The sequence below is a fragment of the Corvus kubaryi genome, unplaced genomic scaffold, assembly GCF_017639235.1.
Source record: "Corvus kubaryi isolate FWS band 111438036 unplaced genomic scaffold, C.kubaryi_AGA036_p1.0 37392, whole genome shotgun sequence".
Taxonomy (NCBI): Eukaryota; Metazoa; Chordata; class Aves; order Passeriformes; family Corvidae; genus Corvus; species Corvus kubaryi.
In genome coordinates, this window is record NW_024581131.1 from 5,053,758 (window position 1) to 5,072,996 (window position 19,239).

Sequence of the window (19,239 nt, forward strand, 5' to 3'; positions counted from 1 at the left end):
CGCAGCCCACCCACCACAGCCCCCGCCAACACACGCCTCGGCAGCCGCTGGGACGGGAAAGGAAAGGGGGCCATGAGATGTGGCGCTCTGCCCCATCAACTGCCTCTCTTGATACGGTCTTCTTTGCCATGGTGGAAGTCTTCTGTTGGTAGTTATTGAACAGCCCCGGTGTTTGGGCAGAAGGGAAAAAAGTGGAATTAATAGGTGTGTTTATACGGGAGGCAGGTGGGGGCATGAAGAAAACGACAAGAGGGAATCCATCCCAGACTGGGATTGTTCAGCGTGGACAAGAGAAGGCTTCAGGCTGACCTAACTGCGGCCTTCCAGGACCTGAAGGAGGTCTAGGGGAAAGATGGGAGAGGGGCTTCTTACAAGAGCATGTAGTGACAGGACAAGGGAGGATGGATTCAAACTGAGAGTAGGTTTAGGTCAGATATTAGGAAAGAATTCTTTACTGTGAGGGTGGTGAGGCACCGGCACAGGTTCCCCAGAGAAGTTGTGAATGCCCCATCCCTGGAAGTGCTAAAAAGATCAGGCTGGATGGAGCTCTGAGCAACCTGGGCTAGTGAAAGTTGTCCCTGTCCATCACAGGGAGGTTGGAACAAGATGATGTTTAAGATCCCTTCCAACCCAAACCATTCTGTGATTTCATGTGTCCATATGGGCATCTTTGAGTAGTACCAGAAGGTTTTTCAAAAGTTGCTTAATGTAGTTTTTTTTTTTCTTTCCATGTCTCAAAAGACATTTGAAGCTAAAATTCACCACCTGGAGACCAGGCTTAGCCGAAAGCCCCGTGAAGGGACCGCTGAGCTGGAATACTTTGTGCGCTGTGAAGTCCACAGCTCTGACCTCAACACTTTCATTAGCTCCATCAAGAGGGTAGCAGAAGATGTGAGGACCACTAAGGAAGACAAATGTAAGGAGCTTACAAATATTTTCACTTGTGCAGAAAGGCTGAGCTCTCCCTGTAGAAACAGGATGGAGACTTTGTTATTCCCAGGGAAGGGAAGGGAAAAGGCTGCTCTATGCTAAATTTGAGCAAATCAGAAAGAACTGCCTCTGGGACACCTGAATCCTGAAAGTAATTTCCCTCCTTGTCCTTTTCTCAGCAGACTCCATTGTTCATAGCCCATTCTTCTGGTAACAGATTGAAAAAATAGAAATAAGAGATTGAATTTCATGCTTTGCTGACACCCCTCCTTATGAGCTCTCCATTCCTACTCCAGCATTTTATATTATAAATGCAAAGTAGTTTCCTACCTACATGTCAGGGCCTCTGTACAGATTCCAGTGATAACCTACAAGACACTTCCCGTGCCATCCTGTTCTGAAGATAGGATGATTATTGTAAAATATCCCTAGAGATCCCTAGAGATCTATGACCAGCAGGACCTCTGGGTGTTTTTTTAATGTGAATCTTTCAGTAAAATCTAATTTTCATCTTCTTTAATTTTGTCACAAAATACTTTGCTGAGAGGTAGCCAAGGAAGTAGTGAAATGCAGATCATGGCATTAGACATGACTCTAGGACAAGAGCATTGAGATAGCAAAACTACTGCCTGGAAGTAGCTGTGCCATGAGCTGCTTGTTGTACGTGTGCATTTCATACACCAGAGCAGGTGTGTCTTATTCAGCCTCACAACCCCTTCTCATTAGGGGATCTTCACTTCCACAGACAGACTGTCACTTTCTCTCTCCCCACAGTTCACTGGTTTCCCAGAAAAATCTGTGAATTGGACAAATGCCACCATTTGGTCACCAAGTTTGACCCTGACTTGGATCTGGATCACCCGGTGAGTCAGTCTGTGTGTGCACCCCCTCATGCTGAACTCCTGAGCCGTCCCACAGAAGCAGGGAGCTAAGAACACCTATTAGTGCAGCTGATCAGGGAACTGCAGTGTGATTGCCACCTTGAGAGACATCTCTCCAGCCAGTGATGAGCTTTCCTGGGTGAGAAATTTTAGTAACTGATTAAAAGTCCTGTCTCTGTTCCTATTTGTCACCACAGGGCTACTCTGACCAAGTATACCGCCAGAGAAGGAAATCAATAGCAGAGATTGCTTTTCACTATAAGCAGTAAGTCTCCTTCCTAACATCCATGCAGGGATAATGACATGTTGATGAACCTATTGGGAAGTCATTGTGCTACCTGTATGGCACTTCTCTTCCTTTACATTTTGTCTCCCCATTCAGCTTTTCCAGCTCCTTTTGTGTCTCTCCTCTCTTTGCATTCCAGTCTCTAATTAAAAACGTCTGTTGTCATTAATTCATACATTGTCAAGGGTATAGTAAGAATAAACCTCCTGCATAACAAAAGCCAGAGAGAAATCCATCAGGCCACAAACTTTGGTTGGAAATGTAGCATCTCTTTTAGAATGGCATCTAGTTTTGACTTCAGTGTTTCAAGCTACCCCATGCCCAGAAAATTTGTTCCAAGGCTTCATTATCCTAGTTGTGAAAAAATGTGGGTTTTATTTCTAAGCTGGAGTTCAATAGCTTTAGCTTTTACCCAGTGGATCATACATGCCTTTCATCTGCTAGATGAAATACTGCTATCAGGATTTTTTTTGCTATGAGGGTATTTATAGGCTAAATGATCTGCCTCCTAACTCTGTCTGTTAATTAAATAGATTCCAGGAGTGTTCTCATCATTGTCTTATATAGCTTTAAGACTGTCTTGTACTCCTACTCAATACTTCTATTCTGATATATGCAGTGATAGCACTCAGCCTGTTCACTACAACATCAAACAGAGCTCTAATATTCAGTTAGGTTTGTAAAATATTCCCAAGATCCTATGCAGTGACACTGCCTTTCACCATAGCATTCTCTCCCTCTGAGGGGGACTTTAAGTGCTGAAACCAGACTACAAAAATTATATGGGTCGCCTTCTTGAGCTTCCCCTGCAACTGGTGTGATCCCAGCAAGGGTTTCTGCTGTTGGTTTTCATGTACTTTGCCAATTTGAAGGCCAGAATATGGACACCGATGGTTTTATCCTGTACAAATAGTAAATGCACAGAAAGTCACGGTGCCAGAGGAAGAGTCCCAAGCGACACAGGGATAAATACTGTCCTAAGATGAGGCACCAATTTAAGATGTCTTCTCTAACATCTCACCTGCAGGTTAGCATTTATGAGCCACTGTGTAGCATCCCTTCAGGCATCCCTTCAGGAACTGTACTTCAGAATACATGATATCTCATCTGTCCAAATACAGAAAAGAAGGATTTAGGATATAGAGTCGCTAACTATTATGAGAAAAAGCAAAATTGTCAGTCTTCTTTCAGCAATGCCCATTTATATCAAAGTTGAGATTTGCTTTTCCTGCCATCCTTAATCTTATTGACAATACATTTTTTCTGCAGTTCAAATGCATTTAGTTTTCCTTATTAGCTGCTTTTATTTCCCAGCCACTTGTTCATTCTTGGAGCCATCAGCTCCTTGAAGTTCAGACTCATGAAATGAATTTATTTTCACAGTTTCAATCTTCTCCAGTGAAAACCTTTTTTTTTTTTCCCCTGGTAAATATTACACCTGCCAAATTCTTGCTCATCCCTTGTTCATTTATAATCTCTGACAAGACTCATGCTTTTCTTTGTGTCTATGTATTTGTTGCACCTGTACAAATGACCCAGTACTAAGGCTTTGTCTTTCCTGTCACCCCCTTGTTTGGATTTTAAAGAAGATTGATGAACATCATGCAGAGCTTCTCCAAAGTGCTTCCTTCTCAGAGGGAAGAGGAGCCTGGCTGGGGCTCTGCTCAGTAATGGTGCCTTTGCCTTGCAGTGGGGACCCGATCCCTCATGTGGAGTACACAGCGGAGGAGACAGCTACCTGGTGAGTGCTGATTTCATAACTGGTGCTGATTTCATTATTAGTGCTTCAGCACTAGAAACTGGGAATCAAAACCCAAACATCCAGGGCATGACCTCTTGAAAAATGTATCAGGAGTGCAAGCATCCTACTTAATGGCTTGTTATAAAAAACACATTCACACTGCAGCCCCAGGAATTCCCTCCGAAGGAGCCTCTCCAGAGAGCAAGGTAGATAATTTGGAGTCCCACTTCTCTAAGGGTCCTGACTTAGTAGCAGCCTCCAAACAAAGAGCAGTTGTCATAGCTGCAAACAAGTAGGAGTAGGAGGCCCATGGTGAATATCTGTGTGGTACCTCACGGGCCTCACTTAGGAAAACACTCCCTTTGAACGTGATTTTTTCCAGGAGTGTTGCTGCAGGAGTGTTTCTGAAAACAAGGCCCGCTCACATGAGCTGAGTACACAGGCTTCTCAACAAGGTCATCTTCTGGTTCTATTGACTGTCTTCACAGTGCAGCTTCAGGACTTAACCTACTGGGAATATTTTAATTCCAGTTAATACCTTTTATACAGTCTTCTGACCTTCAAGTCAGCAGTAGGTCTGCTCAGACACAGCTGCTGCCTTTGCAGGTTCATTTGAATGTGTGTCTGTATGTTTACATACCTCTATCAATGTGCAGAGACATAGACTTAGGTGGAGAAAGGCAAAGGACATGGAGCCTAAAGATATGAGTCCCTGACAGTGCACAGCCAAAGTGCAGGAGAGGACTAGACACATTAACCACTGAATGTCTGCTACCTCTCTTCCTGAAGGAAGGAGGTATACAGCACCCTGAAGAGCTTGTACCCCACCCATGCCTGCAAGGAGTACCTTGAAGCTTTCAGTCTACTGGAGAAATTCTGTGGCTACAGTGAGAACAACATCCCTCAGCTGGAAGAGGTTTCCCGTTTCCTGAAAGGTGGGTATGAGCCTGGGGGACCCAGGTTCAGGGTCTGCTGGTGGGGCAACTACAGATGGGAAGCCTGAACCCAAAGGAGTAGTTTGTGAGCTGAAATTTGGGAGGAGAGCTGGTGGCTTGTGCACTGCCCACAGAGGACAGAGTTAGAGCCCAAGCGGTGGGGAGTGCAGCTAAACACAGCAGGCTGTGACTGGAGAGCAAGCCCACAGTCAAATGATCCCACTGAGCACCTAAAGAGCAGGCGTTGATCCCTAGCAGGAGCAGATAGATTAGGCCTGGCATAGCAGAAGCCCTTCCCTGAGTTTCCAGTGCTGGGAGCAGTGGCAAAGCCCTTGGGCCATGCACCTGGCACAGATGGTGTGTGCTGTTTCAGAGAGGACCGGCTTCCAGCTCCGGCCGGTGGCCGGCCTGCTGTCGGCACGGGATTTCCTGGCCAGCCTGGCCTTCCGCGTCTTCCAGTGCACACAGTACATCCGCCACGCGTCCTCACCCATGCACTCCCCCGAGCCGTGAGTATTGCCTGGCCCCATGGCCTCCCTGCCCAGAGTGTCCCACCTGGTCAGCAATTACCCTTTCTCCCCGACAGACACACTCTGTCTGCTGCTGACTGTGTTTTCCTCCTTGCCCCGCTCTCCTTGGCAGGGATTGCTGTCATGAGCTGCTGGGGCACGTCCCGATGCTGGCTGATAAGACATTTGCCCAGTTCTCTCAGGTAAGGTGCTTATCTGCTTTCTCCTCCTTGAGAGGTCAGAATCCAAACCCCAGTGTTGCCACCTAAACCTTTCTTGCTCCTATTAACCATGATGTTCCAAAGTTCCAGTCATGGACCAAGACCCTAACTAATACTGATTCTGCAACAAAGTGGATTTAGTCTGAGCATGAAGTCCCAGCAGATTCCTGGCATGGCAGGGCAGCAGTATCTGTGGTCTCGAGGCAATAAAACAGAGCAATGAATGTATAAGGTCCACAGACCAAACCTGTCCTGATGTTTGCCCCTTCCCTTCTCTTCCTAGGACATTGGGCTGGCATCTCTGGGAGCAACTGATGAAGAAATTGAGAAACTAGCAACGGTAAATTTTCCTCCTTGCTGGATGGGGGGCACAAACACTCCAGCAGTGCTTTTGTGGTATCAAGGGGACTGGTCCAGCCTGGTATTCCAAGACTGGCAGGTTCAGAGCTCCCACCCAAGCTGCCCTGCTCTTTTAGTGATGACTGTGCAGAGCAGAGATCAGTTAAAGAGCAGAGCTTGCTTGCACATTAACCCAATTTTCTCGGGCACCAGTAGTATCATCAAGCATCGTATTTCCAACAGCAGCCCTGCTGGGACTCTTTGGGGTGGGATTAAATGACATCCACTTCCTTTGGCTCTCCCTCAGCAAGGTGACCTGTCCTGCTCCAAGGACACCGAACAGCAGCATCTCACAGCAGCTGGGTGCAGAGGGAACAAGCCCAGGGACACAGACTCTCTGTCTTGGTGTAGCAGCAACTTAGTTTAGTACTTTTCTCTGAAAGCAAAGTGTGGGGAGGGGACAAAGAGGCAGGTGCCTGTTCCTTTAAATAACCCCAAACCCTGGCCACGATGCAAGGGCTCAGAAGTGACAGGGAGATGAAGATGAGGAGCTGTGTCCCCCAGGAATTTTTCTTTTTCTTTTCACAGCTTTACTGGTTTACAGTGGAGTTTGGGCTCTGCAGACAGAATGGAATAGTCAAAGCCTATGGAGCCGGGCTCCTCTCTTCCTATGGGGAGCTCATAGTAAGTCCCAGCATAACTTGCCTCTGCTCTAGGCCCTGTAGAGGAAAACACCTTCTGCCTCTGTGCAAAGACTTTCCTCAATCTGTTCTCCACCTTCTCCTACCCCATGTCTCTCCAATCCCCTCAGTTTCATGCTGGAATTTTTCTGCTGTGTTCGTAGCACTCCTTGTCAGACGAACCAGAGGTGCGGGACTTCGACCCTGATGCTGCAGCTGTTCAGCCCTACCAGGACCAGAACTACCAGCCTGTTTATTTTGTGTCTGAGAGCTTCAGTGATGCCAAAAATAAATTGAGGTAGGACTGGGCATTGAGAAAGACCCAAACAGAAGGACATTAAAGTGTTATATATTAAAACAGGGCTTGACATTATGGCTGCTTTCAGTTCAAGTTCTCAGAAGTGCTCTGAAAATTTTGATCAGGTCTTTTGAAATAAAGCAGTTCTCCAGTTCCTACAGGGAACATTCTTGACATGAATGGATTTGTCCAGGGGAAAAAATGAACTTTTGCCTCCTAGGCTGGTTAACATGGGTTAGTGGACCCCAGACACCATCCCACCAGGGTAACTGGATTTCCCCATCCCATGGGACTACAAACAGGATGATATGGGGCAGGTCTACCCACAGACATCTGTTCAGAAGAGCATTTTCTTGGTCATAACCAGAGCTGCCCACAGGAGGAAAGCTCAGTCCTTGGATTGCTTTGATTGACAGAGGAAAACTTTGCCTATACCATTTTTATCTTTGCTTAGGAAAGAGACAAAGTGGGGTGAACATGATTTACATGACTTTACAGTTCCTGTAAGAGGGGTATTTAATACAAATAACGTGGTGAGGACTGCTATATTTCAGCTTCTGCTTTTATTACCCTCACTTGCACTGTTCATACAACCTGGAGTCCAGCTGCAAGCACCCGGGGAGCCTGTCCTCACACACACACGAGGCAGCTTTAAAAAAACCCCAACTGCTGCCTAATGAGTCATTTCCTTGCATTTAAAAAGGGAAAATGCACCACATACACAGCCAAGATTAGGCTAGAGGGTCTTGACTGTGACAAGCACTGTAAATGATCCTCTTTAAAGAGCTCAGAGACCACACAGATGCTACTCTATGAGGTGAAAGCACTGTGTCTTTTGCATTACTGACAGCTGCCACCACAGTTCTGACTATCAGTGTTATGCCTCGAGAAAAGCCTCTTTCCTCAGAAAGGACACACTCCCCCCATGCCCTTCCAAGCAGCCATGCCATATCTATATGATTCAAAAGGTGTCAAGTGAGCACACCCCTTTTGGAGGGCAGGTTTCTAGCCATTAGCAGCTGTGCTATGAGCCATCGCTGTGGCTGATGGCATTAACAAGAGGTGAGCTGGACCTTGCCTGGTAGAACTGAGAGGAACCACAACTTTTAGGAGGAGGGCAATGTGAGTATGCAGAAACCCCCTTTGTTTGCACTTCTTTTTGTTGTTTTCCTGCCATGGCATGGCAGCTCCCTGCCAGGGCCAGCCTGCGTCTTGGACCATGTTTTCCCTTGGCCCTCTGAGCTGTGTTTTCCCCCAGATCCCTCCAATTCTGGCCTCGGCATGAAGTACCAGCTAGAGGAACATCTGTCTCCATCTGGGAAAGGGCTGCGCTTCCCCGAGCCAGAGCAGACCCGCGGTAGCCACAAGAGGGTAGCCTAAGCTAAGCAATTCAGGAGCGAAAGGGTGAAGCCTCAGCAGAGGCGAGGAGCATGCCTGTTGTTAGCGCTGTTTGTCCCCTCGTGTTCCCAAGCCTTTCCAGCATGAGACTGCAGCCATAAGTACCTAAATATAGATTTTCAGCTCCATATTCACACAGCCCCCAAACGAAAAAGCCCTACGTTGTCAAGTATACAAATCTTGGTGCTGGAAGTGAATGTGGGCAGCTTTGGGGAAGCCCTACCCTTGATTTGATTTGCTTTCACTTGACCACGTACTTCTCCATTAGAAAAGCAGCAACAAGCTCTTGCTCTTGAGAGATACCAGGTAAAGTCAAGCTCATCACTGAGATCCAGGCTGCATTTGGCTTTGGGTGCAGCAGAGCAGCTTTGCTCAAGCACAAGGCTCTGGTGACGTTATTCTCATCCTCTAGCTCAGGTCTGAGCCACTGCCTGTCAAGTCTATCCTTAACATGCCACACAGCCAGTTTCACCCTCCTCAAGCAGAGATTAGTCAATAAATGCATGTCAGAGAGGATTTAGTAATATAATATGATAATACCACAGTCTTTCCCTGCAATTAGCTTCTAAATCTCCTTGGCACTTTTTGAAAAAGGAATTGCAGCAGAGGATGCCTGGCAGTGGCCATGGAGGTGACCAGTTTGATGTACCCTCCACTTTGGTACAGCCCACAGAAAGCCACAGTCAAACTCACGGTTTTCTGTAACAAACAGAAGGGATCTCAACCACAGCTATGACCCTGTGGTGCTGGAAAGGTGGAAACTCTGCCTAAAGGAGGCATTAACCTGTTGGAATCCTCCTGGGTAAATGCAAACGGGCAGGAGGGAGCCTCAGGACTCATCTCTCATACCCAGCCTTCTGCACGCTTCCCTTGCAGGAGCTACGCAGCGCACATCAAGCGGCCCTTCTCGGTGAAATACGAGCCCTACACCCACAGCATCGAGCTCCTGGACAGCCCTCAGATGATCTGTCACTCCCTGGAGAGCGTAAGGGATGAGCTTCACTCGCTGATTAACGCGCTCAATGTTATCAGTTAATACAAGAACTGAGCTATTTCCGTCCCCTCTTCCCTCCCAGCCCCCGACGTGCCCGCTCTGCCCTCACCTCGCTCCCAGGTAATTCCTACCTGTCTTCTCCAAACATTGGCACTGCTGCCTGTCACCACGCGACCCCAACAGCTTTCCACTTTTGTACGTAGGGCCAGCTCGGAGGAGGGCAGCGGGATGCACCCAAGGCCTGGTGGTTCTTTTGGTAGCTTTTCTACTGGCTGCTGGAAGAGGCTTAGCAGAGACAAAAAGCATGGCCAAGCTAAAAAGTTAAGTCAAGAGCTGTGTGCTAGGTTCCTGGGTGCAAGGAAGAGGAGAAAATCTATTTAAAAAGAAAAAAAAAGACAAGATAATTTTTTTAAATTGCAATTTGAGAGAAAAATTTAATCTGTTTGGTTTTTTTAATCCCCAAAGCAACTCTTATAGCAACTTCATGAGTCTTGTTCTTAGTTATTCTAACATCAGTATCACCTGATGTAGCTCAGGTGTGTGAATAATGCTATTGCTGGCCACTTCTGAGGAAGGTAAACATCTAGTTTGGATGCTCAAACCCAGTTTCATGCAGTTTTCAGTGCAGATATTAATGGTTTGATCTGACCCAAAGCTCTCAGTTTTCCTCCCCCTGCTTTTGCCCTTCTTATCTTCTTGCAGGCTGTCTCATAACTTAGCGGTTTGCTCAGAAGTTTGGCCCAAGGTTATGCAGCTGTGCAGTATCAGAGCTGGGCTTGGGATGTGTGGAGGCTGCTAAACAGCTGTGGGGGACAGCGAAGGGGAGAATTACACAGAGTTGTTTGCATGATCACTTATTCCTGTGTCGACTTTTGCCATCCTTATCCACAGTGTATGATTTTCATAATTTCCTCTTTAAAGAACTGCAAGACTTGGCAGTGAAGCTTTGGCTATTAACACGGCTAACATTGTTCTCCAGTGTTACTTCTACTGTGGCTCAGTCATAATAGTTTACAATCCATTACTCTTTATCCCATTTCAGACCTCCACATATATATGCTTAACCCCCAGTTCTCTCAAATTTTAACTCCTTAGCTACTGACAGCACTTAGTCTCCAGCCTGCTTCAATCTCTCCTTTCTGTTTCTTTTCTTATTTGACCCTTCCTCCTAAATTCCTCCTAAATTGCTTAAAAGGCCATTACTGAAATCAGCAGTTTGACACCAGGGCTAGCTGCTTTTCCTCAAGTTGTTCCTTCTCGTCGGATTTTCCTGTAAACTGATAAAACTACTGAGTTCATTCAGTTATTGTCATTTTAGAGAACTTTTTCCAAAGCTGCAGCTATGATTTCCCAATCTGGGTGGATCCAGATCATGAGCTGTAATTCTCAAGGCTCCCTTAAGAGCTGTAACAATTTTTCATTTGGGTTCTTCAGATATTACTACTAGATTAAATAGCTGGAGCAAACTATGCAAGACTAAGGCAGGCTAGGCCATAGTTTAGCTATCTAGCCATGAAAATCTTACTGGTGACTTCAGTAAAATAGACTAAAACAAACAAACAAAAAAAGAAAACAAGCAGACAAGATGTAACAATAAGTCTGTATAGTTGATGCATGGGTTATGACCTTGTTAACAAGAGCAGTGCCAGTTTACTGGTCTGTGGGTTGCTGTGTCTCCTCTCCTTTGGTAGTGTGCAGCTCCTGGGTTGCTGCCCATGAGAGTAGCAAGGATGCTCCAAACCCTGCAGCAACGCCAGGCTCCTGATCAGGACCAGGCAGGAAATCTCTGTGGAGGCATTCGCTTTCTGGTCTGACCTCCAGAACTGCTCCAGAACTGTAAAGGTCTGAAGGTGGTCATCTCTAGGTCTCCAAAGCACTTCACAGTCATTATCTGCCTTCTTAAATATCTACAATTAATGCAATTCGTAAAAAGACCAAATTCATTAATATGGAATGAAAAGCCAACTTAGAAATCCTTGCAACTGCAGGAGACCTCAAATCCTCTGCCTTTTCTTGGAGTTTGCATTGCTTCTCCCTGACTCTGTCATCCACTGCATTTTGGAGGAGCTGTAGTAAAATCTGCTGTCCTGCAAAAATAGAAAATAAGCAAAACTTGCAGCATAACCCAGCACCATTAGTATGCAAGCACACAAACAGCTGTGCTGCAGCCAGGGGGAAGGTGAGCACCAGGAGGGCTGCACCCCCTTGCTTTTGGGACATGAGGCTGAGCTGGGGGCTCTGAGTGCGGGGGCTCGGGCTGCACAGGCGCCAGAGGTCCCTCTTTGGGCCATTTTCAGTGTCTGTGTTCTTGACAAATCCGTGACAGATTCCAGAACTTTTTGGCCCCTTAGGGGGACATCTGAGACACATGAACCCATTTGTATTTACTATTGCCCTCACCTATTTAATATCTTAGAGGATTTATCCTATTAGTAACTTATTAGACCCCCTTTCATTTTGTCTCTAAGGCTTGTTCCTTTGTATCTGTTTTCAAATACATTACTTGGCTCCTTATTTCATAAGCCATATATGAACTGGATCCTTGCTTTCTCCTTTTACCCATTTTTCTCATGTTGCTCCTTCTACCAGAGCATTGTTGCCTTCTTTATCTTGCCATAATATTTTAGGGCCTTAGACATAGGGCTACAAAGGGACAGGCTATCCAAACAAAATACGGTAGAGTTGTAAACCAATCCCTAATCTATCACTGCTTTTAAAGCTGCTGATAGCAAGGTTTCAGACCATTATTTTGGATATTGTCCTAGAATTTTCTATTATTAATAATCCAATTCCTTTCCTTCTACCAGTCTGGGTGATTGCAGGTGGTAGGGTATATACAGTCCTTGCTCAATCCCCTATTATGCTAGCTATTAAGACTTGAATTCTTCACTTACAACCACCCCCTTCCCACCCCTCCCCCCTGTTCATCTTACCCTGTTTCAGGTGCTGCTCCACACCTATGAACAACTGTCTGTAACAGCACTGTTACAGTTCCAGCAGTTGTATGCCTTTCGTGTGGGAGAACCTCAGCCTGTCCAGGAAAGGCATTCATTGTGGCAAAGAGATACTGATACCTCTCTTTAGTTTGTGACAGTTTATCGGGGTGATCCCTTTGCAGTGTTTGTCATAGTCCTTGGTTTAGCCAATGCAGTAGAGTTGGCAGCTTTCTTTTACTAATCCACATTTGCACACCTTAGGCAGTTTTTATTTATGTCCTCTGTTTCTTGCTTCATTTGAGGACAAATATTAACTCTTTGCACTCTCTTCAGAGTACCCTACACTTCTTTATGTAGCTCATTATGACAGTGTAAGATAACTTGCTCTTATTCCACTGGCCACAGTATCCATCCCATTTTCTATTTTTAGCTGACACCTGGTTGGGGCTGCAGTAAACAAAGTCTGAGTTAATTTATCTACTTGCTCAATAAATTATTTCTCAGTATTGCTTGCAGTCTTCACATTACTTCAGCATCCTTTACATATATTTTATTCCCACTCTCCCTCTAAGCTTGTAAAATAGAACTCCTGATTTCTTCATAGGTGTCCCATTTTGTGCTTGCCATTGCCTTTTTCCCCATCATGCATCCGATATTTTGTTCTATTACCAGACAGTAGCTATCTGTAGAGAGATGTTGTGTAGAGGGGTTTGTCTTCTACTGACAGCCTGTAAGCCCCTTGCCATGATCCTTTCTCTAGTTTGCCCGTTATTTGTTCCCTCATTCCACTGATAGGAGTGTGTTGGGTTGTTCTTCCTCTTTGTTCAAATGTAGCACTCCCAGGAGTGTGCAGTGCCTTTGGTTCATTCCTGGTTTCCAATAAAAGGATATCCCCATTAATCTCCATTTCTTCTCTTTGTGAGTAAGAGCAGAGGGGTACAACTGGGGTACAACTGCACTATTGAGGGGAAAAGCCTTGAACTCCATCACAGCCCAGACTGTCTCTAACCAGGTTTTCTCATGGCCGGGGAAATTCTGTCCAGCCACTGGAGAGGACTCACATGCTACTGGTATCCATTTTCCTCCCCTATTTCTCTGTAGCAGCGCTGCTCCCACAGTATCAGCTCACTTGAAATTCTTGTTATGAATAATTTTCCTTTAACTGGAAGTTTTAGTGCAGAAGCTTTTCAAGCAGCTTCTTTCATGTCAGATAAAGCACTGCCTCGATCTTTGCTCCAGCTCCCTCCCTGATTCTTTTCCTGTCATTTCCATGACACTCTGCTGCTATTAGCAAAGATGGATACACTGCCATAAGATACTAACACAGCTATAGATATGCTGCCATAAGAAATTAAATTCTCTCAGCACTCTTCAGAGTTGGGATTGATTAGTGGGAGTCTTTATTTCACAGAAAGCTTAACTTTTCTAGCATTTATCCATCGTCTTGTTTCACCAGTTTCAGACTCTGGGCATTTAACTTGAGGTTGTTTTAACTGTGCCATATTCAAGTTGACATTAAATCCCATTTGGTCTATTAATTTTAAAACTCAGATACATCTCTCTTGTACCTCTTCTTCTGTAGCTGCTGTTCCCCAAATATCATCACATAAGGCAATCTCTTTTCTTTGTCCCTCACACACATCACTCAAAAACTTTGCTCACACAAGCATGTGCAGCAGGGCAGGTGCTCGGCCCTGTGGGATACAGCTAAAGGTATATTGTTTTTCTCCTAATGTGAAAGCAGCTCTGTCAATTGCTTCTTCCCCTGCATTCTGCCATATGGAAGCTTAGTGTGAATCGTGGGGGTGCATTTGTGCCACCATCTCTCCTATTTCATCCGCTGTCCAAGGAGCTTGACTCAGACTCAGGGCTGCCAGGGACCACAGAGATACCTGTGCTCCACTGGGAGTGGGTGGCTGGTACATGGTATCATGTCCTGCTGCTCATGTCCATGACATTCAAGCAGCTGCCTATCAGTTTATTAAAGACTCTCCATCTCCCTCGAGCCTATGGACTGGTAGTGACTGTGCCAATTGGATCCTTGTTTTACCACCCTGCTGGGCAATTTGATTAAATGCCTATGGTGGCAAGATTAAAGGTTTATCAAGGAGGTGCCCAACGTACAATGGATAAGAGCTGGTGGAGCACACACTCTAATCAATTTACCGCTTAATCCCCATTTAATTCTAAATATAAGCAGTTTCTCTACTGTTGTGCTGCCTTTCAGTGGCTTCTTATCTGCAGCTACCTGCCTTGGGGTCATTTTTTTTTCATTTTAACAGCTACAGCAGTTTGATCTGCCATACCCATCTACCCCGGGACAGCATTTGGAGTCTTTGTGGGATAGGCTGTTATTCTCAACTTCTCTTTCTTTTCCCTTTTGCCCATATCATCCTTGAAATCTTCCTGTGATGGCTCCTGATCCAGTTCTCTACACCACTTTCTGGAACTCCAGCAGTTATTTTTAATTTTTGCATCCCAGTCTGCTTTTGCAAGTGTCTAATTTTAGCTTTGCATTTATTATGATCAGGTCCCTTTTGAGCTCTCCCTTGCTCCAGGGCGAATCACTGCACTATATATGTTAATCACTCTCCTTACTTCTGTAGTTTTTCCTTCTCTTTTTCTAAATTCATCTGATTCTCTAATTACCATTGCACATCCTTATTGCCTTTTTGGGCCACTAGATGGTATTCCTTTTGTAAAGACAAACTTAATTCAAGTCACTGGATAGACCTTTTTAAAACACAATTTTCCTGTTGATGCAGCTGATGTTATGATGTTGCCTTGGTATAGATTATTGCTGCTTCCCGTAACAGTCCCACTTATAGAGGCAGTGAATCCTTGAGTCTCTTTTCATCCACTCTCCCATATCGGGAAACATTTGGTCTCTATCACCCATCGGCTTCCTGTGGGCTGGAGAGGCGCCCACAGCCCCTGCTGTAATCTCTGATAATGTTGGGATTTCCTCCAGCCCTCCAGTATTCCTGGTTTTAGTCTTTTTCCTGAGTTGTCTTGGATTTTTCCCATGCTTTCAATTTTGTCTTAAGGTATCCCTCAAGTATTGTGCACAAGGGTGGTTAGGTTTGTAGAGTTGCCTTGAATGAGATCATAGAATCATAGAATGGTTTGGGTTCCAACGCCCTGCCACGGGCAGGGAACCTTCCACTAGATCAGGTTACTCAGAGCTCCACACAGCTTGGCCTCAAGATCACTCAGAGAAAAAGCCTTTCAGGATCTACCCAGTCACACCCTTCACCAAAAGATGTTATCAATTCCCTTTTCCTAACCGTGGAGCAGATTTGTAGGATTATGTGGCTGCTTAGAGCTAAGCACGAGCTCATGTCCTTTGGGTGGGTCATGGGGTCCTTCATACCATTCCCCCAGGCCTCACCAAACGTGACTGCAAGTCCTATAAAAAGTGACTGGGGAAAGCCAAAGTGATGGGTCAGCCCAGGTTAAACTCTCCCCTGGATGGAACACGGGCAGGCCAGGGAGGAAGAAAGGGGAAAAGCCTTCCTCAGAGCCAGGCCCCACCACCCCCTCTGGTGTGTGCCTGTCTCAGTGCCTCGCTGAGCAGTCTCGCTGTTGTCGCTGCTGCTGCTGCTGTGGGTGGATCTGTCTGTCTGTCTCTCTGTCTCTCTGTGTAAAGAAATATCAAACAGAAATATTTTTCATTTTGGAATCGTGCTGCTGCTCACATGATATTAAGAATAAAAAAATATATTTCTGGTCTAGCATCCTGAGTTTGACTCTTGCATCCTTCTGCTATCCATATTCAGGTCGGCTGCCTTGCCTGCAGGCAGTATGCAAAATCCACCCTGGAGCACATTATGGTGGAAGACCTGCAACTTGAACTTGTGCAAAATGTTTATTTGGGGGTGGAAAATGCTTTGCAGACGAGATGATCTAAGCCTTTCTTTGGCAGGATATTACCAATTGCACAATTATGCACAGAACAGTAGTTGGGAGGTCTCTTTTAAACAGTAAAACACCAGGGGACTTGCCTTCACTAAATACATTTTCTCTCAGCGTTTCTCACTATTTCTGTGTTTGCTGCATCCAGGGGTACAGGATGCCCAGGAATTGGGATGCACATCCAGAGACCAGAAGATATGCCCAATCACATAAGTGTTTCCTACTCCGGAGTTATCCTCATGTTAAAGGAAACTAATTCCAGTCACTACTGCAAGCTTGGCTTTTACATGAAAGCCAGACCCTTTCTCTTGTTAAAATCCCTTCCAGAATCATGGACAGAGGTGGATTAACGTATTGCCGGCACAGATCTGGGCCATGCATCCAGGCACCCCAGCACACTCTGAGAGGGAGTTTCCTAATTTAGGACTCGTAAGGATACCCTGTATCTTCACAGTGCTCGTTAAAGTGTTACAGCTGTAATGAATTCATCTTCATTACATGCTTGGGAGGTAGAGGAGTACTCTTGTCCCTGTAAAAAGCTGACAGATAAAAGGAGGCAGAGAATCAGAGACTCAGACCAGGCACAGAGCCGGAAAAGTAATTACATGCCTAAACAGCTTTGGGAAGAAGCCTCTAAGTGGCAGATCTGGGGCTTGAACCTCTGTCAGCCCCCTCAGGACCAAATCTTTCTTCTTGTGCTGTGGTGGTAGGGATCAGAAGAACTCAATTATTTACAAATCCTGTAGCCGCAGGTATGCGCACACACACGCACTGCCTCCCCGGAGAGGGGAATTGATTCGGATAAGGCTGCGGCTGACCTGAGCTGTCATTCGTACTGCTAATCCAGCTCAAGTCAGACTTGGTTTTTTCCCCAGGGACCAGAGTGGGTACTGCACTTTCCACTGCAAGGAATTTGTTTTCAGTTTTCCGACACTTGTTCATTACAGTGTTTGGAAGAACTCTAGGTTTTCTAGGTGGGAAGACGATCTTTTGGCGTTTTTCTGGCACAGCTGAAAGCAGAAACCATCTGAAATGTCTTGAAAACTGATCATGGGAGGGTTTTTTGGTGGTGATTTTTTCTTTTTTTTTTTTGCTTGTTTTGTTCAGGTTTTGTTGTTATGTTTAACTGAACAGAGAGGTTTGCAAAAATTAGGTAAGGGATTGAAAAACCCCACATGTCTGCACCCCAGATGTGCTACTGCAGCCTTGCACTCACATTGTGCAGCTGGTGGGGTTGGCGGTGACAGGTCAATAAAACAAGCGTTTGGAGATCAGATGTTTTTCAGTCTAGCAAGTGCTGTGCTCCAAATGGACGAGGATTTCTTCCTGTCTCTGTTAACCAACTCACTTTGAATATCTTGTATAAGGTGTGAACCACTCAGGGGCAGCTGTAGCACATGTACATGTTGACTTCTGCACACAGCAAACCTCCCAAAACCCACGCACATCCCAGCAGGGTTGGATGGGACCCACACAGCCTCCTTGTGCGTCCCCTGAACTCCCTACTCCAGAGCTGTAGAGGGTTTGGGTCTCAATCTAAATTTCCCCAGACCCAAAACATTCTCTCCAGCTCCAACCAGCCACTGCATATGTGTTTCTGTATATCATGTTTACAGGTTTATCTTTAGTTGCTTGGGATGAAGCAACTGCTTTTCAAACTCATGACACAAAGATTTGGGTTAAATCTGGACTACAGCAGTGCAAGACTGAACAGGCTAAGTGGTGAACTCCAGTCTCTGATGGATTCAAGGCCCATCCTCATTGATTTTTCTGGAGGGATAATGATGGAAAATACTTTTTTTTTTTTTTTTTTTTTTTACTCCTGACATTAGTTCTACTTGGTCTCTTTGTGATTATTTTCTCTGGGCACAGCAGGGTGAATTGATCTACAAAATATTTTCAGGGATGGTGGAGGATTAAGTGTCTTGCACAGATACTTCAGTGCAACAGTTGTTAGCCAGGACTGTGAGAGAAAAACAGGGTGGGGTAAGGGAGTTGTTCATTTTCCTTCCACTAAGGTCAGCCTTAAATAACTGTCCCACCTCCCTCGGAGGCTGAGACAAGATAATAAGACAAAAATGTCAGAGCAAAGCACGGGGCCCCTCTATTTACAGCAAAGGCCAAATCGCTAACCAACAGATTGGAGCTTGCTTTCTAAACACCGATAAGCGGCAACTTTGAATTAACAGCCCCGGTTCCTCTGCTGCTGTAAATCAGCCTGACCCCGACTGCCCGCAGCACCCCAGTGCCTCCCCCCAGCCAGGGGCTCTCCGGCAGGAGGAGGGGGCTGCAGCAGTGGGCTTAACCCTCCCGGCCCCGGAGATCCCTGTGCCTGGCTCCAAACACCCCCCCTTCTTCCCCTCCCCAGCCCCCTATCACTAACAAGCCTTATCAGCAGGATTTACACCTCCTTGTCTAGGAACCCATAGGAAAGCCTATGGACTAGTTGCCGATGTGCATCCAAATCCTTAAAGTAGCTTTAAGTGCTCAAAACAATCCACTTACCCAGTGATAATTAATGGTATCAGACCTGGGAGTTCCCGTTCCCTCGCAGGGGAGATCAGAACACTCAGCAGTGGGGTCCTGCCGACCACAAGCAGGAAAAGGAGCGGCCCTTCTGCTAGTCGTCGGCACCTCCTGGCCCCAGTGGAGCATCCTGAGAGTGAGGAATGACAATGCCAGGAAGATGGATGCCTGGGAGCAACCACAGCTCATAAGATCTGTGGTGGGCTGGGTTTTTTTCACTACCAGATGCAGCGTTAGGAAAGGTGCTTTGGCACAGAGTTGTGCCAGCCAGCAAAACACCAAACGCCATGTGGATGATGCTGTAGGAGTGAGGGGGACAGAGGAAAAAAATCACAGCTCCTGTCTCAGGTCCCAACCCAGCTGGAGGAACCTGAAGTGCTGAAGCTCAAAGCATACCCTGCGAAGGTGAAGGAGCAAGCAGCACCTCCAGAAGTCCTGGAGAAAAGTGGGGGTTTAGGTCAGTGTGCAGATGTCCAGCTGCAGAGATGGGCAGTGGTGAAAAACACAGTAGTATGTGACACAGTAATTGATTTTCAATCCATGAGACCACTTTACAGCTGGGACAAATCCAGTCTGAGCCAGCAAAAAACATTCCTTTGTTTTTTGGCATTTTCCTCCTCACCTGCTTGCTGCCTCGGTGGCTTACAGCA

At 46.0% G+C, this 19,239-nt stretch overlaps 1 protein-coding gene across 1 annotated transcript in view; it reads left to right on the forward strand.

Moving 5' to 3' along the window:
- Window positions 1–15,802, forward strand: part of TH (tyrosine hydroxylase) — a 23,159-nt gene extending 7,357 nt beyond the window's left edge. Inside the window, exons 3-13 of the mRNA XM_042038677.1 lie at window positions 742–916; window positions 1,705–1,793; window positions 2,009–2,076; window positions 3,788–3,838; window positions 4,628–4,773; window positions 5,147–5,282; window positions 5,416–5,485; window positions 5,787–5,843; window positions 6,431–6,526; window positions 6,687–6,820; window positions 9,095–15,802. Of these exons, the coding sequence (XP_041894611.1) occupies window positions 742–916; window positions 1,705–1,793; window positions 2,009–2,076; window positions 3,788–3,838; window positions 4,628–4,773; window positions 5,147–5,282; window positions 5,416–5,485; window positions 5,787–5,843; window positions 6,431–6,526; window positions 6,687–6,820; window positions 9,095–9,254 (1,182 nt within the window). The 3' untranslated portion in view covers window positions 9,255–15,802. The remainder of the gene's footprint in view (window positions 1–741; window positions 917–1,704; window positions 1,794–2,008; window positions 2,077–3,787; window positions 3,839–4,627; window positions 4,774–5,146; window positions 5,283–5,415; window positions 5,486–5,786; window positions 5,844–6,430; window positions 6,527–6,686; window positions 6,821–9,094) is intronic.
- Window positions 15,803–19,239: the final 3,437 nt, after the last annotated feature.